The sequence below is a fragment of the Fukomys damarensis genome, unplaced genomic scaffold, assembly GCF_012274545.1.
Source record: "Fukomys damarensis isolate Sample0158 unplaced genomic scaffold, DMR_v1.0_HiC HiC_scaffold_25, whole genome shotgun sequence".
NCBI classification, from domain to species: Eukaryota; Metazoa; Chordata; class Mammalia; order Rodentia; family Bathyergidae; genus Fukomys; species Fukomys damarensis.
Genome location: NW_022900937.1, coordinates 26,408,280 through 26,432,556, shown reverse-complemented (window position 1 = coordinate 26,432,556; position 24,277 = coordinate 26,408,280). Strand labels below are relative to the sequence as shown.

General features: G+C 49.9%; 1 protein-coding gene across 1 annotated transcript in view; it reads left to right on the top strand.

Moving 5' to 3' along the window:
- Nucleotides 1-24,277, top strand: part of Adamts7 (ADAM metallopeptidase with thrombospondin type 1 motif 7) — a 40,296-nt gene that overhangs the window by 5,953 nt on the left and 10,066 nt on the right. Inside the window, exons 4-15 of the mRNA XM_033756068.1 lie at nt 207-290; nt 626-750; nt 1,531-1,680; nt 2,661-2,804; nt 18,969-19,116; nt 19,585-19,677; nt 20,036-20,181; nt 20,855-21,024; nt 21,275-21,408; nt 22,147-22,267; nt 23,363-23,610; nt 23,836-23,995. Of these exons, the coding sequence (XP_033611959.1) occupies nt 207-290; nt 626-750; nt 1,531-1,680; nt 2,661-2,804; nt 18,969-19,116; nt 19,585-19,677; nt 20,036-20,181; nt 20,855-21,024; nt 21,275-21,408; nt 22,147-22,267; nt 23,363-23,610; nt 23,836-23,995 (1,723 nt within the window). The remainder of the gene's footprint in view (nt 1-206; nt 291-625; nt 751-1,530; nt 1,681-2,660; nt 2,805-18,968; nt 19,117-19,584; nt 19,678-20,035; nt 20,182-20,854; nt 21,025-21,274; nt 21,409-22,146; nt 22,268-23,362; nt 23,611-23,835; nt 23,996-24,277) is intronic.

Sequence of the window (24,277 nt, the reverse complement as noted above, 5' to 3'; positions counted from 1 at the left end):
GAGAGAAATTGGGAGCTAGGGCAAGAGATAAATGCTTCCAGGCCATACCCCAGGGACCTGCATCTTCTGCCCAGGACTAGCTCCTGATAACAAGTCATCTATAAGACCCCATAATCCAGTCACCTTACAAAAGCCCACCACTGAGTAAATGAGGCTCTTTGGGGACATCTAGATATAAACCATAACAAGCCCCATCTCTTGGACAGGTGGCTGGCCTGTTTCATGACCCCAGCGTTGGGAACCCCATCCACATCACCATTGTGCGCCTGATCCTGCTGGAAGATGAAGAGGTAAGAGATCGTGTGGCCCCATTCTGCATCCTGGCAGTGGGCACTGGCTACTGAGCCCTCCTGCCTGTACCCTACATTGCCATATATGGAAATGCACCGCAAAGGCCCTGGGCCTGAACAGTTTTCTCTGTTACCCTCTAGTCCCTGACTCTCCTTCTGTTGGGTCTCTGGTGCTGGTGGCCCAGAAGTACCTGCAGGAAGGGTGGAGGCTGGAGGCTGACTGCTTGTCCTCCACTGACCCCCCAGGCTTCTGCCTCTGGCCTTTGTATGGTGAGAATTGGGCCTGTCCTGTAGGAGTCCAGGGCAGGCATAAGTGGTCATTCTCTCTGTCACAGAAGGACTTAACGATAACACACCACGCAGAAAACACCCTGAGAAGCTTCTGCAAGTGGCAAAGTAACATCAACATGAATGGGGACACCCACCCCCAGCACCATGACACAGCTGTCTTGCTCACCAGGTACACCTGCCATGGGAAGGTTGAGGCAGGAAGGCTGCCCTCCAAGGGAGGAACTGGGGGTAGAGGGGTGGTGTGTCTGCATGGCTTTGGCTTAAACTGGATTCTATCAGCATTGGGGAATTTTTCTGTTTCACAGTAATTATGGATTTGCGTTAGGTTGTTAGAAACAATGCAGAGAGGCCCTGTCTCTCCTCCGTGCCATTTTCCCGCTGGTAACATCCTGCACGGCTGCAGTGCAGTATCCCAAGCAGGAGGTCCTTATGGATATAGTCCACTTAGATCTTATCAGGCCTCCTTGTGTACATGTGTGTGTGTGTGCGCCTGCGTGCACATGTGTTCAGGGCAGTGCATTTTATCACTATGTAGGTTCACATGTCTACCCTCACAGTCCCCATACAGAGCGGTTGCATCAGAAGGCTGTCTCGGGCCACCTGCTTGTCACAGCTGCCCACCTATCCCCCACCTCTAACATCTCTTCATTTGACCAGAGGCCATGTGTTTGAGCTGCAGGTGGACTTACTTTTCCTCTGCTGAGTGCCGGCAGCTTCTATCAGCACCTTAACTGAGACAGAATCAAACCTGTTCTGGGCACTTATCTGTACCCTAGGCCCACAAGAGTGTTTGGTGGGTTGTGTGTGACTGAGGGCACCTACTTCCCAGTGGCTGCCATGTTGGCCTGATGTCACAGAATGGCAAGGGGCATCCTTCTCAAGCCCTCTCTTGGGTGAGCATGGGCCCTGCCTGGCCTACTCTGAACGCTGCATCTCTCCACCTGTGCAGGAAGGACTTGTGTTTAGCCATGAACCTGCCCTGCGAGACCCTGGGCCTGTCCCACATCGGGGGAATGTGCCATCTGAACCGCAGCTGCAGCGTCAGCGAGGACACTGGCCTGCCACTGGCCTTCACCGTGGCCCATGAGCTCGGGCACAGGTACCACACCTCTCCTTCTGCCACCCCAGATCCCAGCTTCAGCTTCCCAAGCTGGGGCACCAGCCAGCCAGATCCATAGGTCAGGAAATCCTGATGAAACTTTCTTGGGTGGGAAACCCAACTGCACCAGGCCACATATAGCCCCCTGTGCTGTCCCCACCCATCCCTCCACCAGGCTGCTTCCCTATTGAGCAGGAGGGAGGTCTGCAGGGCATATCTGAGGCTGAGCTGGTGGGGTCTTATTGAAAGGGGTTTAAGGTGGGCCTAGAGCCCTTAGCTGTCCCTTTACTTCTGCTCTGTGACCTGGACAAGTGCCAGCCCCGGCACTCTGTATGCTCCCTATAGATTGAGGGGTAGACACAGTGATGTCCAAAATGCCCCATCTGACACCTGGGCCTAGAGCTCATCCGGAGCATGGCTCATACCCTCTGCCATCTGGGCCCAGGTTGCTTAGCTGCTGAATATAGATGTCCAGCAGGCTGGTCAGGTCAGGACAAGAAGTGGAGTCACTCAGATGTTCTGGTGACAGCCACACCTAGGACTGTGAAGGCATTAGTCGAGAGCTCTCTGCCCAATTCTGCCACTTCCTAGCTGTTCCTGGGCTCGGTTCTCAGCCCTCAGAGAGTAATGGTGAGGACTGGGGAGATGGCACTTCTGAAAGAGTCTTGAGGAGGAGTATTACATTACCGATTCCCAGCCATGCTACCTACTCTCTCTCCATTGTTAGCTACCTCAGGGGCACGGACAGAGCTGCTCTGGGTCCCTGGCCCTGTGTCAGGCTCAGGCTAACATACCTGACAGCAGAGCTCGGGGGATGCCAGTGATCATACCCACATTGGGCACTAAGGAAATAGCTCAGAGAGGGCATGTGGCCATCAGAGCCATTCAGTGGCAGAGGCAGCCTAGGGGACCCTTGGGGAGGCCCATGGCCCATGGCCTCCCCTGGCTCACCTGCCCCTGGGGCCTGTGCTCTCACACAGTTTTGGCATGCACCATGACGGAAACGGCAATGACTGTGAGACTGTTGGGAAACCACATTTCATCATGTCTCCACAGCTCCTGTTCGACTCCGCTCAGCTCACCTGGTCCCGCTGCAGCAGCGAGTATATCACCAGGTTCCTCGAGTAAGTCTCTCCCACCCTGGGCGCTCTGCCCTGACCTCTAGGTCACAGTGCAGGGAGGGAAGGCATATAATGGCAGCACAGTGCCAGAGAGGAGGGACACACAGAGAGGCCAGATAGGTGCAGGCCCAGGGCCTCTATATCCCCCTGGAGGGGACTCCTGTGCAGCAGCTCCTGGGTACAGGTGAGAAAGAAGGATGCTCCCAGCACAGGACACAAGCAAAGCCAACTGTCTGGTCGGGAACTCCTTTCTCACTTCTCTTGGGTTAGCAAGCCTCATCTGAGGATGCCTCTCTCTGCCTGTGCAGGAGGGACTGGTGTGTAGCCAGGCGTAGGTGATGTTCTCAGAGAAGCATAAGGTCCTAAGAAGGTCTCAGGGCAAGGCCTGCAGAGGGTATGAAGTTGGAAGGAGGCCACACATCCCAGTGAGAAGCAGGGGAACTAAAATAGCTTTTTCCTTTCTTTCATTGTTTCTTAATTTGATAAGATATTTCCTATTTAATGTTTTACATTAAGAAAAAATTTAAATTTATTATTAGCATACATCTTATCTCCCATCTTCACGTGCACAGTTCCCATTTTGCAATGCTGGGGATTGAACCCAGGGTTCTGCACGTTCTAGACAAGGGCTCTGCCACCAGGCTGCTCCCCGAGCCCCAAACACGTTTTAAATGCAAATATGCATAAGAATGTGCACAATTCATCTTTTGGCATGCACATGTACTTAGCAGTAGAGATGCTGCTCAAACTCACCCAGTTATTTCCAGAGTTATTTTCCTCTTTAATAACTGCACTCTGCCTGCAGTGTACTGATGAGTAAGGAGAGACTGCTAGCAGGACTTATGCAGTAGCCTTTGTTTTCTTTGTCCTGTGTCTCCCTTGTTAGTGAGGTGACTGCCTCCAACCAGCAAGGAATCCAAGTAAGAATGGGTGACAGGGCTCCCGTTGTTTCTGTTGTTTAAGGGTCATTGCCTTCCTTCTGCTTTGGAAGCATGTCTGGGTACAACATAAGGCCTGTGCTCTGTCCATGTTCCTTTCTCTGTCACCGCCAACGTGATGAATGTATCTTCACACACTTGGTTGCTGTCTTACTGACCTGCATGTTGTGATCTGCCAGGATTCTGTGCTCAAGGAGTAAAGATATGGCAAGGACGGTGGGCAGATGTGGGTGTGTTTCCTCTGCTTGTGCCCATGTTCCCATGTCCCACAGGGCCTTACTTAACAAAGCTTGAGTTCAGAGACCCTGAGAATTCCAGATAGTGACAGCTGAGCCTTTGGTCACCTTGTGGTCCTTTAGAAATGGCTTGCCAGTTGAAAGTATTTCAGGTCCTTCTTGCCTCAGACAAAGAATTGGATGTGACAAGCTAAAAACAATGTCAAAAGTTTATTTGAAAAGTGAGAGATGAATGGGGTAAGGGAAGACTAGATCTGTAGAGCAAATTTGGGCTGAACATAGAGAGAAAAAAATACAAGCAAAAATAAAAGTACGCCCTGCATGTAGGAGACAGACTAGATATAGGGTGGGCTGCCCTGAAGAGTCACAGTAGGGGGCGCCTCATACATCCCATCTCTTTTATTCCATCCACATCTCATAAGAGCCTCCAAGAAGTTCACATACAAGGTCCTGAGAATTATTTGGCACTGGCCTGGGATCTTGTAGTTGACAGATCTTACCTATTTCCCCAGCCAGCTTTGCCATGCCCCATCTCCTATATAATTTCCCCCAAAAAGACATGAATCCTATAGATCTTTAAAAGGTGTTGAAGGAGAGGTGGTCTCTGTCTTCTGTATCTTCCTCAAGGGACTTTAGACCCTACCTATTAGGGATTATGTACTCTGCAACTTCCTTGGGGTACTGTGGCTCTTGTCTGGGTTGAAGAAAATAGAACCTGTCAGAAAATAATGAGAAAAAAGTTCGTGACCCTCGTGCTGACTGATGGGAGGGAAAAAACTTTATTTGCTCAAATGTGAGGAGCAGGTCAGATTTTCGTGCTTCCTGTAGAGAAGAACATATATTAGAGAGGTATGTCAGATAAATTATCAAGAGTCTGAGAGCCATGGCCTTAGCAAGATCTTATTTGTTTATCTGTAGCAGCACTGGAGCCTTGCTTTTTGAAGAGAAATCTCAAATCTTCCAGAGGTTCACAGAAGTAGCTTTTTCCTTTTGGATGATCTTGTTTTTTAGACAGCTCAGGTGGGACTAGTTTTAATGTAGAAAGATGAATCCATTTATCTATCTCTGCTACCTGTAACTGCAGTGGGTGTTGCAAGGATCCCTGAAAAGGGGCCTTTCTATTTTGGCTTTAACCAGTCTGCTCGTGTTCCCTCTCTCCAAATTTTCACAAGCACTTGGTCTCCAGGGTAGACACTAGGTGGTCCCCCTGGGCCAGGAGCCGGCAGGACTTTGTTCCCATACATTTGGATAGCTTGTTGTACTTGACCCAAATTGATGAGCTATAGTAAGAGTCTTGTAGTCTACTATCATATCAGAGGATAGAAATGGCCTTTTATATAACATCTCAGATGGGCTCAAACTTAGCCCAGTTTTAGGCATGTTATAAACCCTCGTAAGTGCTATTGGTAGTAATTGGACCCAGGAACCAGATGTCTCCTGGCAAAGTTTTGCCAGGGCTCACTTTAGGATCTGGTTAGCTCTCTCTACCTTCTGGAACGTTGAGGCTTCCGAGTGATCCCATCTGTAGAACCATCTGCATGTTGATAGCATTGATGCTATGTAGACACAAGTGTGAAACTGCAGACTGTTAGCTCAGTTGTTTGCTGTGACACAGGGGTCATGTCTCCTCTACTTCTTAAAGGGCCTGGTCCTGTATCTAATCCTGACTAGGGATCTCACCTGTCCCTACGTTTCTCCCTCTGGAAACGACCATCCAACTACTGTTGGACTTAGGGGTAACAACCATTCTGGCCACTTAAGGCTGAAATGGGGCATCCGCTGAAGCAGTGAATGATGTCCATTGGGAGGTCAATTGTATGAACCGTGGTAGAGGGATGGAGATGGCTGGCTGCACTGAGGACCATCTGTGTGATCACTTGGAGTTTGGTTTCCCTTGGGTGAGAACAAGCAAACCCTATCGAGAGATGAAAGCACATATGACCAAAGCATGAGCACTAGTATGGAAAGGACAGTTGTAACCAGCTTGCTCTCAGATCTATCTCCTGGTGTGGCTGGGGTTAGTGATTGGAGCCCCCTGTTTATGTCTAGTCTATATTAATGTAACTTTTATCCATTTGGTTATTTTTTTTTTTTTTTTTTTTTTTTTTTTTTGGCTGAGTGTTTAAGACTGAACTGAAATGAGACCTGTATTGGTCAAAATATCAAGGTCAGTTAAGGCTCTCCAGGGTTTCTTCTGGGACCATGTGTAGAGCCTCTTGGCTCCTCTGTCAGTGTGAGAAGCCAGGATGGGTCATGGCCTTACCTGACCATGTGGCTTCTCATAGAAGCAGGAGAGGCCTTTTTTTCTGGTGGCCCTCCTTTTTACCACACTGTACAGCAGTTGATGCTTGTTCTTTGGGGTCCAACAATCTCCTTGCTCAGGGGGTTAAGTGACTAAACAAAGTTGTAGGATCTTGTAGAAAGGTCCCCTTTTGTCTTGGGTCCTTGTTAACCTTGGAGGGTTGGGGCCAAAATATTGGCTGTCTTCATAGTCCAATTATCTTTTTAGCTCTGATCTCTAAACATCAGTTGTTAAGCTGAGTTATAGCATTGTGATGAGAGCAATAAATTTAATTTTATGATTTTCTTTAGGGATTAGACACTTTCAGGTAGATAACATGATCCAGGGAACTGTTGTTTCTTTTCTTTTTGGAGGGGGGTACCAGGGATTGAACTCAGGTCCTTGCGCTTGCAAGGCAGGCCACCAAACCGGCCCCTGTTTTTTCTTATTAACCATGATTGTCTTAGAAGTTGAATCTCTGTACAATGTTAATAATTATAAACTTTTATAGAGAAAACTTGAGATCATAACATTTTAGTATAATGATGATATTATTATACTAGAACCGTTAGGTTTTGTTATTGTCTCTGTAAAATGTTTAAATGTTTAACAGTATAAAACAACCTTATAGTCAGTCATAGCTATCTTTATCTAATCACAAGATATTAAATGGCATAAAAAAGCTTTTATTCAATTTTATCAATTTTTTCAATTACATTTATTGGTACAATTTAGGTGTACAGTACAGTTACATTAATCATTGGGATCTTGTACCTTTACATAGCATATCTTGGTTCTTATTTTTCCCCATTCCCCTGCCCTCTCCTCACCCACTCCACCCTATCTATTTACAAAGACTTTGTTTCCATGTTTTTCCTTTTCTCATAATTTTCTTTTCCCTTCTTACCTTTCCCCTACTCCTCCCACTTCCCCTACTTCTTTAGACCTTTTCTTCCTATTATACAATATCATTTATAGACTTTGATTCTTATTAACACTTTTAAATTTTCACACCAGAGAAATTATTCAGTATTTACATGTGCGTCCTATTAATTTCACTTAAGATTATGGCCTCAGTGTGCATCTACTTAGCTATAAATGTCTCAAGTTTCTCATTCTTTATGGCTGAGTAGTACTCCTTTTTTTTTTTTTAATCTTATCTAGTCTCCAGTGAATGGGCAGTTGGCCTGTTTTCAAGATTTAGCCTTTTCTTATACATAAAGAAGGCTTTTAGCTGGGCGTGGTAGCACATGCCTGTAATCCCAGCACTCAGGAGGCTGAGGCAGGAGGATCTCTGTGAATTCAAGACCAACCTGGGCTACATAATGAGTTCCATGTCAGTCTCGACTACATAGTGAGACCTTGTCTCAAAAAAACCAAAAAAATAAAAAGAAGGCTTTTGGTTTGTTTGTTAAAGTCATGTTTTCTCAGTGCTGGAGCCGGAGTAAGGGCATGCTTTATTTTTCTAAAGGTGTTGTCAGTTACTTTTGTCCATTCTAGGGGCACAGAGTCAGGGCCTTTTACTGCCTCATAGGAAGGCTTTACCATCAGTGCAAAATTACCTAGCTAGATCCCAGGAAGCCTGCTATTCCCAGGAAGAAACAAAGCTATTGTTTGGTAGCAGGAGGCCCAGGGTTGCAGATATCCTGGATTCAGTTCCTAAACAGTTGTCATTTCCCAGGTTTAAGAATATATGCCAGATATAAACTTTCTAGAGGGTATCTGACCCTTTTCTTTGGAGACTTTTTATATCCCTTCTTAACTAGAAAGTTAAGAATTTGGACAATGTTTGGGTTAGATAATTCCTGAGTTGGGCTGCAAACTAGAATATCATCTACATACTGTAGGATGGTTGCCCATTCTAGCTTTAGGTACCTCAAGTCTTTCTAGTGACCAAGCAGAAAAGGTGATGACTATCTCTAAACCCCTGTGGGAGAACTATCCAAGAATATGCTGTTTTTGTCTTGTAATGAAATTTTCCCATTCAGATGCAAATAGAATCTGAGAGTATGGATGCAGAGAGATGGAAAAGAATGCATCTTTTAAATCTAAGACTGAGAACTGATTAGTATTACCTGGAATTTGGTGAGAATTATATATGGATCTGCCAATAGAGGATGGGTTGGAATAACAGCCTCGTCAATGAGGTAGAAGTCTTGTTCCAGGCTACATTCTCCTGAAGGCTTTATTACAGGGAAAATGAGGTGCTACAAGGGACTGACAAGTTTTTAAAAGGCTGTATTTGAGAAATCTGTCTGTGAGAGGCTGGAGGCCTTTGTGTGCCTCTTCCTTGATGGATACTTCTTTCTACTTATTAATTGCCGGCATAGCTGAATTTGCCCAATTGAGTATTCCTTTGTGCCATGCAGCATTATTTCCCTTTTGGCTCATTTGGTCTGGAAGGCATTAGTCATCCCACCAAGTAAAATCCTTTCTGGCTTTAGCTGAAATTTGAGAGTTGCCCCCAATTTTGTTAATAAATCTCTTCCTAGCAAGGAAGTAGGACACCGTGAAACAATCAGAAATTCATAGTGAAACATTTGACCTTCAAAGTGACATGTCAGAAGAGGAGTAAAGAATTTCTGACTAGGGGTGCCTTCGACCCCAACTATGGCTATAGACTTAGAGGAGAGTTTTCTAGAGAAGAAAATCAAAACAGAGTGAGCTATTCTACCTCTATCTATAAGCAGTTGAATTGATTCACCCATGACATCCAGGATTACCCAGGATTCCTCAGAGGAGATGGTAATGTCTGTGGAAGGGGAATTGCAGGCTCTTCAGTCATCAGAGCAGGAAATGAGGGCTTTAGCTGGCCTAGCCCCTCTCTGGGAGCAGGGATGGTCAAACCTCCAGTGCCAGGCATCAGGTGCATTAGCTGCTTCACATACAGAACAGGGCTCAGGTGAAGGTTTGGTGCAACCACGTGCCCAGTGTCCAGTTCCTTTGCACCTGAAACAGGAACCCTTTTCTTGGATGTCCCTGGATCTTTCCTTAGACCTGGGTGGATTTAAAGCATTACCAATTGCAACAGCTATAATTTTAGCCTTTCTCTTTTGTCTCTCTTCTGAGTTGCAATTGTTGAACTCAGCAAAGGCAACTAACCCATACCATCTGAAGTTTTTGTAGCTTACACTGGATATCTGGGGCTGACTGACAAAGAAATGTCCCATTAGTGCCTCTCCTTTCCTGGAAGATGGGTCTATATTAGTATATTTGTAGAAGGCCTCTTCTAATCAGTTACAAAACAAAGCTGGATTTTCTCTGCACCCTCTAAGTTCCCACTTATTTTATCCTAATTAACAGACTTTTTAATGTACCTTTTCATCCCCATGATAAGAGCAGCAGCATACTAGACATCATTTCTAGTCCAGGCTGAGTATTATAATCCCAGCTTGGCTCTGTTGTGGGGAGAATAGCCTCTCCAGGGTGGTTTCCTACCCTTTTTAAATCAAAAGGTTCATCTGCATACCTCCTAGCCTCTTGTAGGATTGTATTTCATCTGAGGTACGACAAATGGCCAATGTGAATTGGACATCTCACCGTAAGTCAAAAGCAAGAGTTAAAGCTTGGAACCCAAGTGCAAATTTACTAGGGTCTTCTGACAGTTGGCCTAATTGTTCCTTGCACTGTTGGGACATCTGCTATTGAAAAAGGAACTTGAACTCAAGTATTTCCTTCCATTGCTTCTCGGCCTTTTGGCTAAGATCAAGTGAAGTATTTCCTTCCACCTCTAGGACTTCTCCTAGGGGAAGGATAAGTTGCAAATTAGAGTAGTAAGAAGTAGAGTAGAGTAGTAAGAAGCACCACTTTGGGATTGACCTGAGGAAGCTACTGAGGGGGCTGAGAATGTTGGGGCACTGCATTCTAATGGAGTTCCCTGGTCATTTAGAGGAGATGGACCTGATTTATTGGTCTGAGGATTTTAAGGGGGAGGTTGAGGTGACCTCCTAGTGTGGTTATCCTCCCTTAAATAGATCAGCAAGACCTAGATCCCTGAGAGACAAATAGGAGTCTTATAACAGGGTCACCCAGGATATCTTTGTCTTCCTCAGGATCCACACTAAGTACCATGGTTCTTGAGCATTCCCTTTGATAGAGAATTACCAAAGCCTGAACATAAGGCATTTCACGCCGCCTTTTATGTTCCAAGTAGAAACACTGTAACTGGAGAATAGCTTCACAGTTTAAAGCACCATCCCTTACACATCTTTTATCACCATCCAGTTCATATTGAACCGAGACTGTATTAAAATAATAGATAAACTGTTCTTGTTTTAAATTGTTAGGATCAAACCTGTCCCATTCATCAAGGATAAGCCTAGTGGCAAAGTCAGTGGAATCTGTAGTGATAAGATTTAACAGATTTCCCATCTGCTTTCTTGGGACCTGTAGAGAGGAGACAGGCCTGTATTCCTTAAGGGGTCTTCCCACACATAAGGAGGATACCGGAAATAGTATGAGATGCCTCTTGTGCGACTAACACAAGCCTGGATGGATGTCTCCATCTGGACCTTAGGACGATTGGTATCAAGAACACAGGAGCACAGAAGAAAGCCCCTTGAGGGCTTTTGTCTCCTTACTGGGGACCCTTTAACTCCTTAGGGACATGGGGGTTGGGCCATCTGTTGGCCTTGCCTAGTCCCATGAGGTAATAGCAGAACTTCCCCAAGCAAAGCTCTTTTGACCAACTTGTATTTATCCTAAGCCTCTTAATGGCTTAGCTGGTATTTGAAGTCCCTTAATGACTCTACTTAATCAGACGAAAACCATGTGAGAAAGCTACTGGTGCTTTTATTCTCAGAAAAGTTACTAAGAACTGGGATGGCTGTTTTCATATGTTCACAGTCACTTTAGTGAGGTTTTTAAATGTTAAATGTTGTTCTGTTTGGGCATCGGGCATCATCTTTAACTTATCTGCTTTTAAACAGAGAAACACAAAAACTAGGTGGCATGGTCCTGGCTGCAGGTATGCTCTTGAAGTGTCTGAGACACTCAGTTTTGACCCAAAGGCTTGGGCTTTTTAGAACAGACAAGCACCCCACCACCTCCACAAAGGTTTGGTAGCAACGAAAGCTACATGAGTTCTTAAAGGGATAGCATGGAGTTCTTTTTGAATGGAAAGAAAGGAAAAGTTTCCTGTCCCTGGTTTTCATTGAGCCCATATGCTCTCCAAAATCAGAGGCTTAGCTCATAAGGCCAGTAATTTTTAAAAAGAAAGCAAGATTGGGGGGGGTGGCAGTAGCCAGCAGTGCACACCCATGTAAAAGTTATACATAGTCATGCAAAAGGACAAGATGGTGGCTGATCACATGGCAAGGTAGCGTTGCACCACTCCCGACCAAAACACAGAGAAAATGCCTTTATGAAGTTGAGTGAGACACCAGGATAATTTAGCAAAATACACAAGAAACAAACATGTAGACAAGGCATACCCACAGAGTGAATGCAAGTGGCTAGAAAGACAATAAGCTTCTATCTGTTCCCCCATCCCCATAGCCAGGTGGAGAAGACCCTCCCGGGTGCCCAGGTAGAGTCCCCTGATTCCTGGCTTAAGGGAGAGAGTGAGAGAAAGGAGAGAAGAAAAAAAGCCTCATGGGGAGAAATAAAATTGTACCTAATGTGGATCTTACTTTGATCTCCAGTACTAGAGCCTTACTCTTATAGCTAGCCATGCCAACATGTTATCTCCTGGCTATTTCCCAAAATGTTATCTCCTAGCTGGCTATGCCAAAATGTTGTTGGATAGTTCCTTTAGAAATGGCTCACTAGGGCTGGGGATTTAGCTCAGTGGTTCCAGCACCTGCCTCACAAGCTTGAAGACCTGAGTTCGATCCCCGGTACCAAAAAAATAAAATAAAATAAAATAAAAGGAAGGAAGGAAGGAAGGAAGGAAGGAAGGAAGGAAGAAAAAACGAAAAGAAATGACTCACTAATTAGAAGTATCCCAGGTCCTTCTTGCTTCAAATAAATAAATGGACAAGACAAGCCAACAACAGTGCCAAAAGTTTATTTGAAAAGTAAGGAGTGATTGAGGTAAGGGAAGAACTAGCTCTATAGAATGAATTTGGGCTGAACAGAGAGGAAAAGATAAAGCAAAATAAAAGCACATCCTTCGTCTAGGAGACAGAGGGTGGGCTACCATAAAGAGTTGATAGTGGACTCCATGAGTATCTTATCTGTGGGAGCCTGTGAGAAGTTCCACATACAGGGTCCTGAAAAGTATTTGGCGCTGTCCTGGGCTCTCGTAAGTGACAGATCCTGTCTCTTTGCCCAGCCAGCTCTGCCATGCCCTATCTCCTATATCATCCTGCCCCTTCCTCCTCCTCTTCGCTGTGTTGCTGTAGATGACTTCTTGTAACCTTAACTCTTCTGGGGTTTCTTCTATATTTCATGTTTCCTAAAAGCATTTCTAGACTGCTAGTTCTTGGTGTTTCCAGTTTTGTTGTTACGTGGAAGGCTGGCTTTTGACCACCTTGTAGCTCTTCCTGTATACACATTTGCCTTTTACCCCACCTATCTCCATATAGTGTTGATATATTTTGATTAAGTTATTTTTAACTTTCTTCATTATGGCAGCCTTTTTTTGCTGAATCAAACATTATAACAGAGTGACATTTACTTTTAAAAACAAGGTTTTTTTTATTTGTCCAAGTTTTGGGGCTTTTTGTCTCCCACATCCTCTAACAGTTCTGTAAAGTACCTCTGAATACAATTTTCAATCAATCCTAACCAGGTCATCTAATAGTTCTCCCCCAACTTCCCTCTGCCATCTGGGCAAGACTGGGTGCTTTTGTTTTTTGTTTGTTTGTTTGTTTGAGACAGTCTCACTGTGTGGTTCAGGCTGGCTTTAAACTCAGTATGTAGCCCAGGGTGGGCTCAAACACACAATGATCTAACTGCTTCAGCCTCCTGGGTTCTGGGATTACAGGCGTGTACCACTACAACTGGCTAGACTGGGTATTTTCAAGGTGTTTCCCTCATGTTTGCTGGATCCCAAACTACTTTTCGGGGAGGGGTGCTTTTTAGTTTCTTACTTATTTTGTTGTTGCACATCCTCAAGTAGATTTCTGGAAAAGTATATACAGAGATAAATGGTTTGCCTATCTGAAAATATTTTTCCCTCTCATCTGCCTAATAGTTTGATTTGATTTGACATTAACTTCTAGGAGTCACTGTCCCTCATGATGTGGAACGTACTTTGTCTTGTCTTGTAAGTGCTCAGCATTGCTGTTGAGACATGCCATTGATACTGATTCCCAAACCTTGGAATGGGACCTTTTAAAAAGTCTAGAAGCTGTTTGTTTGTTTTCTTTTTGAGACAGGGTCTCACTATGTAGTTCAAGCTGGCCTCAAACTTGCAGTGATCCTCCTGCCTCAGCTTCTGTAGTGCTAGGATTATAGACATCTATCACCTTAGCACAGGTAAGTCTAGAAGCTTTCAGGATTCCCTCTCCCTCCTAGCCACATTTTTTAAAATTTCTCAACTATATGTGTTGGTCTATTTTTATTTTGGAGGATACCCATCGGGCCCTTTTAATGTAGAAACTCGTGTCCTTCAGTGCTTGAAATGTTCTTGTATTTCAGTGTTGTCTCAGTTCACGAACTTGATTCTTTCCACCATTCTGGTCACAAACTGAGTTGGACTAGAATCAAATCAAATTCAATGGTTAGATTCAATGTTGACCTTATAGAAAAATTTGATTCAGTTCTCATCCAGTTCAGTTTGTAACCAGAATGATGGAAAAAACTGAGCTCGTGAACCACTGTATTTACTTGATAATCTTCTCTCTTCTATTTTTTTTTTTTCTTTCTGGAACCTTTAATATTCAACTGTTCCATTCTTTATTTTCTAGGTGAATTTTTTTCTGGGGTTTTTTTTTGTATTTTCTGGAATGCATTGATTTATCTTCACCTTATCATCCTTCTGTTATATTTTGGATATTTTCCTATTCTGTTTTTTCATTTTTTTGACTTACTCCATTCTATTATCCTAGTCTTAGTTTATGAGTACAGTGTCTTCCCTTATCTTTCTGAGTTTATCATTTATATGAATGCTCTCTAAAACCTTTTTCTTTGGGTAGTTTTTAGAAAAACCTTCATTTCATGTTAAAGATTTCCTTCAGACACATTGGTTGTCTGTCATGCATGGAGAAGATGCAGAGAGGCCATTGGGAAGAGGCGGTGAGGGTGTGGGCAGGACTGTCCATGTCCCCATGATGAGTGACTGGATGGGCTCTTTCTGGGTTTTTCTCCACTGTTGGCACTTGCAGTCATTGTTCTGAGGGATTCAGCATCCCCAGAGAGCAGTCCTGTCTTTCCCTGAAAAGCATCAAGTCCGATGCAACATTCCAGCATCCAGAGGGAAGGATGTAGTGGCATCTCACCCTTCACCGTGGAGTGTCACTGTCCCTTTTCTCTGTAGGCCACTCTGCCTACATCTGTGCGTGGCATTCCTGGAGCTTCCTAGTGCACCCTTTCCCGAGAGTGACTTTGGTCCCATTGGGTGGGACAGGGGCAGTCATCTGGCCACAGAGGCTTGGGGAAGTGTCTCATTGGTTCCTAAGGACTCCCCACTGGGTTTCTGCCCTCAACCCTACTGGTCCCAGGGACCGCCTGGGACTCCAGGCACTGACGCTTCCGGAGCCTCACTTCTCATGGTTTGTCCCTAAAGGCACATGGCTGTCAGCGACTGCTGGACTCTGCTTCCCAGCCACCAGTCCTGTTTCTGTTGCTGCCTCTCTTGTCCTTTGCCATACGGATTTATCCCTTGTTTGTTCCTCAAGCGTGCAGAGTAGGGCTTCAGAAGGAAGCAGAGAGTATCATCTGCTCAGTGTGCCACGGTTCTCTCGAGTCCACCCACTGTGGTTCAAGAAGGCAGCTGCCTGGTCCACAAGGGAGGCGGCAGTAAGGACACTATCCTCCAAAGAAGAGAGGTTGCTAAATTATGGGCTCAGATCAGAAGCAGAAAAGAGATTAATTTGGCAGTTAAAATCCTGGACTGTGGCCCAGACTCCTACCCGTGTTGGCAGACATATTAAATTATCCTTTGAGCCTCAAAAAATGGGATAATGATGGGCTTGCCTTGTGTGTTTGCTTGAGCATCAAATGAGGAAACTGGCAGTGTTTAGCACAGTGTCTGATGCATAGTAAACTTTCCATATGTAATAGTGCAGTTACTGCTGTTATTTTTCTACTATTACCAAGTGATGGATCGGTGGTCTGGGATGAGGAAGGGCGTGTGTGTCTTCCCCCAGAGTGGGCAGAGAATAAGAGAATTGTTAGAAAATCAGAATAATAGACACCTCCCAAACACCCTTAGGGCTTGTTCCCAGCTTCCCCACCCAGGGTGCCACCCAGGACCCTGGCTCTGGGACAGACAGAGGGACAGGGGTGTCTCTGTCCTTGGTCCGCCTCTGGAATGCAGAGACTTGGCCCAGGGCCTAGCTGAGGGCGGGAGGGGAAGCTGAGCGCCTTAGCCAACAAGGCAAGCCCAGCATGAGAAGAGCCACAGAGAGGCAGAAAGATGGATCACCCTACAGATCAAGGGGTGCTTGGGAGAGAGGTGCCATCTCTCCAGGTTTGTCACACCTTCACCCACCCATCCTGGGGGTCAGGCAGTAGAAGAAGGAAGAGGGTGCATTTAGATGGCTACAGTGGCATCAGGGAAAAGTGGAACTTTCAGTCTCCTTCCTAGTCACCATGGCTCCAGGGCCATGTTAGAGGACAGTGGTAAAGGACACAGACATGGTGATTCCCTGCAGCCCTCACCAACCTCAGGGGAGGCAAACAGATGACAATCTGGATAACTAGTGCCCAGTCAGAAAGTCCTTGTGGGTGTCCAGGAAGACAGAGAGGGACACCAGCCTCATCTGGGATCAGGAGCCTCAGAGTTGCCTTCTGGTGGTCATTTAGGGAGCAGGATACTCTTGGTGGGCCTCAAGGCCCAGCCCAAGGTGGACAAGAGAGCTGGGTAGGTGAAGAAGTTTTGCAGGGCTGTGGAGGACTCCCCAAGCCAGTCCAAGTCTGCTGGCCTAAAAACCTGGGAGTTTTTTTTTTGTTGTTTTTTTTTTAAGACAGGGTCTCACTATGTAGTTGAGACTGACCTGGATGGAATTCACTATGTAGTCCAGGCTGGTCTCGAACTCACAGCGATCCTCCTGCCTCAGCCTCCTGAGTGCTGGGATTACAGGCATGCACTGTCACACCTGGCTACCAACAGCCTTTTCGGGCTGAGAAATGCTTTAGAGCTCCTGGCGAAAGGTCACATGGGTCACAAGCCTCTGCTCAGACATGGGGGGAACACCCCCCATCACTCCCCTCAAAGCTGTCTTGTGCCATGTCTTGAACTTCTCCCGGGCCTGGGACAGATGAGGGTGTGAGGGAGGGGCACATAGGTCCTTTCCCAGGTGGTGGGCAGCTGTGTAGCACCCCTAAGTTCCCCCAGTGTCTGCTGTAACCCAGTCCCGCTATCATTGAAACAGGAGGCCAAGGGGAGGCTGATGGCCATGGGGACCTGGGTGTGTGTCACAATGCAGAACCTGGCAGGGAGCCGGCCAGAGGAAGGAAGGGCCGGCCACTGGCCACCGTGTGACTTCCCAAGTAGACACTGCTATTTATACTTGAGGGCTTGGGACAGGCCTCCCGTCAATGAGGACATGGGGTGGTCCCAGGCCACAGCATCTACAGCCAGGCAGAGGAAAACTCCTGATGCCCCAGACCATATGTGGCCCTGACTCTGGAACTGGATCCTGTGGGGGTGCCCACATCCCCCAACCTCTCATGCACACACGATGGGCCCCTAGGTAGTTGTGCATAGGAGCGGCACTTTCAGCCACTCAACACTGGGTCCCAGCCAGAAATGGGGCTGGAGGTGGGTGAGCAGTTGTCAGGTGGGGCCAAGTGTCCATCCCAGGGAGAGGGTACCCCCATTCACACCCACAGTCCCAGCATGCCAGAGGGAAGGAGGGTGCCCAGACCAGGCTGCCCCACCACTTCTAGCGGACCCTGTACCTGTGTGCTGCCAGGGAACCCCCAGGCTCAGCAAGCCCTTGGGAATATGTCCTTGTCCTCACCAGACCTCGATGTTGTGGTTGTTATCTGGTGTTTGGAGTGAAGTATTTGAAGTTTGGCAGCTCAGGCAGTGCACATCATGGGCCCAGCGGCCAGGAAGATGGTAGATGGCTCTGAGCCCTGTGACATTGAGACGATCACTGTATGGTCTGTCTGGGCCATGAGGTGCCATGATGGTGTGTGTCAAGCACACGGGCCGGCCTTGGCATGGTCACCTAGGGCACAGGCACATCCCAAAGCAGCTGGCCAGCCCATGCCCATTTAGAGGCTCCAAGCTGGGACCCACAGGAGATTCAGGGGGATCCTCAGGTCCCTGGCAGCAGTGTAGTCTCCAGAGATTATTCACTACTCTTGGTGCAGCCTGGGGCCTCTCACTAGCCAGGGGCTGATACCCACAGACCACCCACTGCCCAGGTCCGTAGCTCCACGCTCTCAACGCCAGGATTCCTGGGTTTGAGCCCACCAGCCATGCCAGGGATGACACGCTCCTTCCTTCCCTCTTTCCCTTCCTCCCTCCTTTCCCTCTCTTCGTCTCTCCCACTCTCCTTCCCTTCTTTCTTTTCTTGCTGCTTGCTTGCTTGCTGCAGTTTTGGGATGGAACATAGGGTATCATGCATGTTAGGCAAGCACTCACCACTGAGGTACACCCCAAGCCCTTTTATATTTTATTTGGAGACAGGGTCTTACTTAGTTGCCCAGGCTGATCTAGAACTTGTGAACTTCCTGCCTCATCCTTCCAGGTGAACTAGGACAACAGGCATGCACCACCCACCGTGGCCAGCTTGACCTTGTTTCTTGACCCCAGCATCTCCCACAGCCTCACTACATCCTATGGTGTTTCCTCTTCTATTCTTGAGCCAGACCCCAGGGTGCGCTGCCCCTGTCCCTCCTCTCTCTGTGACCCCACCCTACTTGTCCCAGCCAGCACCCAATACTCAGCCTGCTCTGTCACTGCCTGCCCTTGGCCTCCCAGACCCGCTCCCTGGATGGGCCCCACATCCTTGTTGCCTTGCTGGCTCTGGCACTGAATGTCTGCATGGCTCCCCTCTCCCAGCTACTGCTGCCCCAGGAATGCCCAGGCCCTCTGCCATCCCTCCAAAGCTCCCCACCTGCTGTGGCATCTGGGTAGCCATATCTGTGACTCTGCCACAGTGGGTGTCTAAAATGGGCCCAAGCTGCTACCGGGGAAGCTGGTTAGGGGATAGGAGCAGCAGAGGTACCGCACAGTGGGGAAGTGGGCTGGGGACCCAGCTTTCCCATACAGGAGTGCAGACCCTGTTTGCCAGCCCTGCTATGATCTCACCGACTCAGCACCGGGGTCCAGGTGAGGGATGGGGGCTGGAGAATCTCAGAGCAGGGCCGCCCACAGGTGCTGGGCTGCACTGAGGAGGGGCTTCACCCACAAGGCCAAAAGTGTGGTGGGAAACAGCTCCACAGCTGGCACCGTTTAGCCAGGTGACAGTGCCAAGATGCGGGGGGAGAGGTCTGCAGAGTCAGGCTGGCACCAGGGAATCTCAGGCCTTTGTGCCCTCCCTGTCTCTCTGCCCTCCCAGCCCCACCAAGGCCTTTCCAACAGCCCATGGGCTGTCCTCCTCCCCCTGGGACAATAACCCCTCAACCCTTACTCCTGTTCCACCTCCAGCCATGGGGGAGGCACGTGCCTGGATGACCAACCAACAGCCACTGATACCATCGACTTCCCCTCCGTGCTGCCCGGGGTCCTGTATGACATGGACCACCAGTGCCGCCTCCAGTATGGGCCCAACTCCGCCTTCTGTAAGGACGTGGATGTAAGTGTGGCAGGGGACAGGAGGATGCAGGGATGATCTTCAGCAGTCAGGGATGCCAGCCAGGCAGAAACCCTGCTTGCCCCCCACCTCAGACAGCACTCAGACAGTAGCCCATGGGAAGGGCCTAGGTGTGGACTCTGGGTCAACCATCCCCAAGCTGTGGGGCCATGGGTGCCTCCCTCAGCCTCCTGCCACTGGCTTTGCACTCTGAAGTCCTGGGGAAGACTGCATGAGTCTCAACCATAGCCTGGCTTCTCGGTGTTCCTCCCAGAGGACAAGCAGGGCTGTCCACTTGGTCCAGAGGTGCGGGAGACAGCAGAGACAGGGTACCTCCGGAGTCATATCCGCAGACCCCCGTGGTGTGCCAGTCCATGGAACAGTGTCCAAGGGGCCCTTGGGGACCATGAGGAAGGTAGGTGTGTGGCCCTGGGACAGAAGTGAGGGTGTGACCATGCCTCCTCCCTACAGAATGTCTGCCACACACTGTGGTGCTCCGTGGGATTGACGTGTCATTCCAAGCTGGACCCCGCTGTGGATGGTACCCAGTGTGAGCATGGCAAGGTAGGGGGTGCTCCTGCCCCAGCTGTCGGGAAAGCTGATTTTCACTGGGCCTCTGCTCTTGGGTCACCCCTGCCTCATGGTCCAGCAGACCCCTACCCTTCTCTGGCCCAAGTCAGCAAGACAGAGGCCTTGGGGACAGGGCCCGATGCCATGATTCTCTAAGGTGCCTTCACTCAGAGTCACAAGTGGGCTCTTTCTCATCCCTTGCCCAGCCTGACCCTGGGTCCTGGAACATGTGCAACCATGGGGGCCTCTCACACCTTCTGTCTTTACCCACTGCCCACCCACTTTTATTCTCACTATGATGAGGATGATTGATAGGTGTGGGGGGTTGCTGTGACCCCATCTGTCTTGGCAGTGGTGTTTCAATGGAGACTGTGTCCCTGTGGGTTTCCGACCTGAGCCAGTGGATGGTGGCTGGTCCGACTGGAGCGCCTGGTCCGTCTGCTCACGGAGCTGTGGCATTGGTGTGCAGAGTACTGAGCGGCGGTGCACACAGCCTGAGTGAGTGGGGATCCCACTGCTGAGAAATTAGGGCAGTGCATCAGATGCCAGGGGTGTACCTGGCTGGAGGGTAGTTGGAGAGGGCAGTGATCAGCACTTGGCCACCAGACCTTGGAGAGCCCAGGGCTTAAGGCCACTCCACCCTACAGTAGAGGGCCTTCCTAACCCTGTTTCCCTGGTTTTGCCCACCTGGTATAGTAGCTTTCAGGGTGAATCCCATAGGCCATAAGGGTGCAGCCACCCTCAGCGCATCAGCAGTCCCATGTGGGTCTGGGGCAGGGCTGCTGCAGAAAGGGGTGGCTGTGTGACCTGTGGTGAGTGGTGGCCCCTCTGGACTTTCTCTTCTAAAGAGGACAATGAGAAGCCAGTGTGGCACTGGGCCAGCCAGATTTGAGACCCCGTCCTGCAGACATAGCCTGCCATGCCCCCACCTCCAGCAGAGTGGGCTGGACTCTGGCCTAAAGTAGTAGAGATGGGCATTGCCCCCAGGGGTGGCTGCAGACTCAGGGCAGGCTAGAGTGCTGAGTCTTGGGCATGTACTGGGTCAGTGCCTCCCATGTCCACTGTGTCCCAGCCTCTCCCAGCCCCCAGAGAGCAGGATGGGGGCTGCCTGGCCTGGGAGGTGGGGTCAAGCACTGCAAAACCCTGAGCATGGCCCATCCGCTCCTCACAGGCCCAAGTACAAGGGCAAGTTCTGTGTGGGTGAGCGCATGCGCGTGCGCCTCTGCAACCTGCAGGCCTGCCCCCAAGGCCAGCCTTCCTTCCGCCACGTCCAGTGCAGCCACTTCGACTCCAAGCCCTACAAGGGTCAGCTGCACACATGGATACCCGTGTTCGACTATGGTGAGTCCTCCACCCTGGGGACATTGAGCCCCTAGGGCTGGGGACATGTGGGTCTCAGTTTCTCAGTGATGAAGGTAGGTGGCCCAGTCATCACCCCTACTATCCCCAGAGCCCCACCCCCAGCACCCCTCCTAGCACCACACGTGGCCACTTGCCCACCTGGAGCCCCTCAGCCTGCTATGGCCACATGTCGAGGAGGGGTCTTCCTGATGGGCTCATGACCCTAGCCTGATGAGTCCCTGTTCCCCAGGGAACCCCTGCGAGCTGAACTGCCAGCCCTCCACCGAGCACTTTTCTGTGAGGCAGCGTGATGCTGTGGTCGACGGCACCCCCTGCTACAAGGATCCGACCATCCGTGACCTGTGCATCAACGGAATCTGCAAGGTGTGCCTGGAGAGTGAGAGTGGTGCCTCCCACCTGCCCCCATCCCCTAGAGGGCATCAGCTGCTCCTCTGGGTTCTTCCTAGCCCCATTCACCCCAGGCTGCACCCTTGGAGGTCCTAGCCTCTGCCCTCATGACCTCAAAGGCAAAGCCCCTCATCACCCCAGCACTGCAGAACCGCCTAGTCAGCCTCCCTGGCCTCCCTATCTGGACTCACAGCTGTCTGCCCTTCTGTGGCAGCCAGCCTAGTACAGCCCTAGCTGGGAACTGCAGCCCAGGCAGCATTCACCTTCTTGCTGGCTAGAGTATCCCAGGCAGTGGTTTCCTCCACCATGTGAAGGGTTAGAAAGTGGTATATAGGCCTTGAGCTGGCAAAGGAAGGCACTCGGTGTTCGGTAACAATTCCTAGTCTCATTTTGATTCCCAGACACCTCTTGCCCCTGCTTCTTTTGCTGTATGCCATTAGTGTGGAGGCCTGGCCTCCAAGGAGGCTGGTTGCTGGTACTGGGCCAGTGCCCTTGACAGCGAGTCTAGGAAACCCTTGTGTGCCTGCTCAGGAGCCCATGTGCCCACCTCCACCATTCTAAGGCTCACCACATGCCCCTAAGGCATGGACTGAACCCCACTTCAACTCGGGAAAAAACTCAAAGAAAGAGGGGTTCCTCCAGGGTTAGTTGGCACAGTGGGTAGGGAAGGTCAGCATCCAGCACCAAGGCCTTCGCTCCCACCGGCTGTTGCAGAGTGTGGGCTGTGACTTCGAGATTGATTCTGGTGCCGTGGAGGACCGCTGCGGAGTGTGCCTTGGCAACGGCTCCACCTGCCACACAGTGAGCGACACCTTCAATATGACCAGGGGCCAGGGTATGGATGGGACCACCATGGGGGTTGCACTTGATCTGGGAGCCTCTCCTCTCCTCCACCACTGGCTTTACTCTCAGCCCCTTCAGTCCCCCGCATACTGGAGAGGACAGAGACCTGTCTTGGGGTAGGGGATCATCCTGTCCCAGGGATCCCAGGCCAGCTGGCCAAACCTGAGTATGGTCCCAGTCCCTGCAGAGGGTGCCATCTACTTATGCAGAGACAGCTCCATGCCCTTGCCCTCGGGCCCCATTGCTTAAGTGTGACTCTGTGGGAGGTGATGGTGGTGTTCACAGTCTGACAGGGTGACAGCCTTCACTGTAACAGATCGGTGTAGAGATGTTCAGAGGGCTGAGGGAGCTCTCAGGGGAGAGGTCCTGCACAGAGAGGGCAGGAGGACTTCCTCTGAGAGGTGGACACAGCGGGAAGAGGAAGAACCCAGCCGGGGTGGTGAGTGCAGAGAGGAAAGCTCTTCGAAGCCTGGGGAAGAAGCGTGTTTGCTCTGCCTAGGCCCCAGGAGGCAGAATGGCTTGGGGCCTTGAATGCCAGGCCTATAGCTTAGCTTTCTTCCTGGAGGGGCAGCATGGCCGTGTGGTTACCACACAGCCCCGGTGCCTGCTTTATGTTCCAGCAACACTGTTGTGCAGGCTGCCTGCCCTCTCACGTCCCAGGCTCCAGAGTGGGCAGCTACAGTGGGTGATGATGGTGTTCTGTGATAGGCTTGTCTCCCAGAGCCTACAGAGTTGGGTCCTAGGAGGCACCCATCTGTGAAAGGCGCCTTACCCAAAGAGCAGCAGCCCTGCAGGGAGGAGGGAGCTGAACTGGGAGGAAGGCCCGGGAGTTTTAGAAGGCTTTCCAGGCCCAGAATGTAGGACATGGACCCAGCTAGATGACAGACAGACTGAGGTTTCCCAGGAGAAGGTCATAAGCGTGGGCCATGGATGCAGAGTTTGTGGGCCTCAGGAGGCTGTGGTGGCCCGGGATAGACCTGTCATCTGCCTTTGGGGAGCTCAAGCTTGAGCTAATGGTGAGCTCTAGTGAAGGGCCAGGGACAGCCAGCCTCCTGCCTGGTGGCCTGTGCATACCCCTGACCAACAGGGTACGTGGACGTGGGGCTGATCCCCATGGGAGCGCGAAACATCCACATTGAGGAGGTGGCCGAGGCCGCCAACTTTCTAGCCCTGCGCAGCAGTGAGGACCCGGACAAGTACTTCCTCAATGGTGACTGGATCATCCAGTGGAACGGGGTCTACCAGGTGGCAGGCACCACCTTCACCTACACCCGCATAGGCAACCGAGAGAACCTCACCTCCCCAGGCCCCACCAGTGAGCCTGTCTGGATCCAGGTGCTGCGTCCTGGGACCCACCAGGGGGTGCAGAGGTGGGATCCCCCCATGGCAGGGTGTGGCCCTGGGAGAACAGTCTGAGGCAGCACACAGCTGGCTCCGAATGGGGCCCTGCTGCCAAGTCCTCTGTGTCAGTTTCCCCAGTGCTAAAGTGGCCCCATAGAATAGTCTGTTGGCAGATGGAGGGGACCCCATGTGCTCACAGGGCTCTCCTATCTGCTCTAGCTGCTGTTCCAGGAGTACAACCCTGGGGTGCGCTATGAGTACACAGTCCAAAGAGAAACTAAAAACCTCAGTGAACCTGAAAACCTCATTGTGGTGCCACCACTGGAATTCTTCTGGCATCACGGGCCTTGGAGCGAGTGCACTGTCACCTGCGGCACAGGTGGGATGGGGCAGGCAGAGCCACCAGCTGGATGGTACTGGCTGATGTGAGGTGTGGACACTGGCTTAGCCTACACTGCGACCATGCACAACCCTCACACAGGCTTCGGGAGGTCGCACAATCACTCCCACCACACAAGCAACTGGGCCACACCCAGAAACGGCAGGGCAGGTGCCCACCCAGAACCCTCCACAATCTGTCTGCCACCTATCCTGGGTCATCTGGCATGGAGGCCGCAGCACAGTGGGAGGAAGGGAGGGAGCTCCCAATCCTGACACAGGC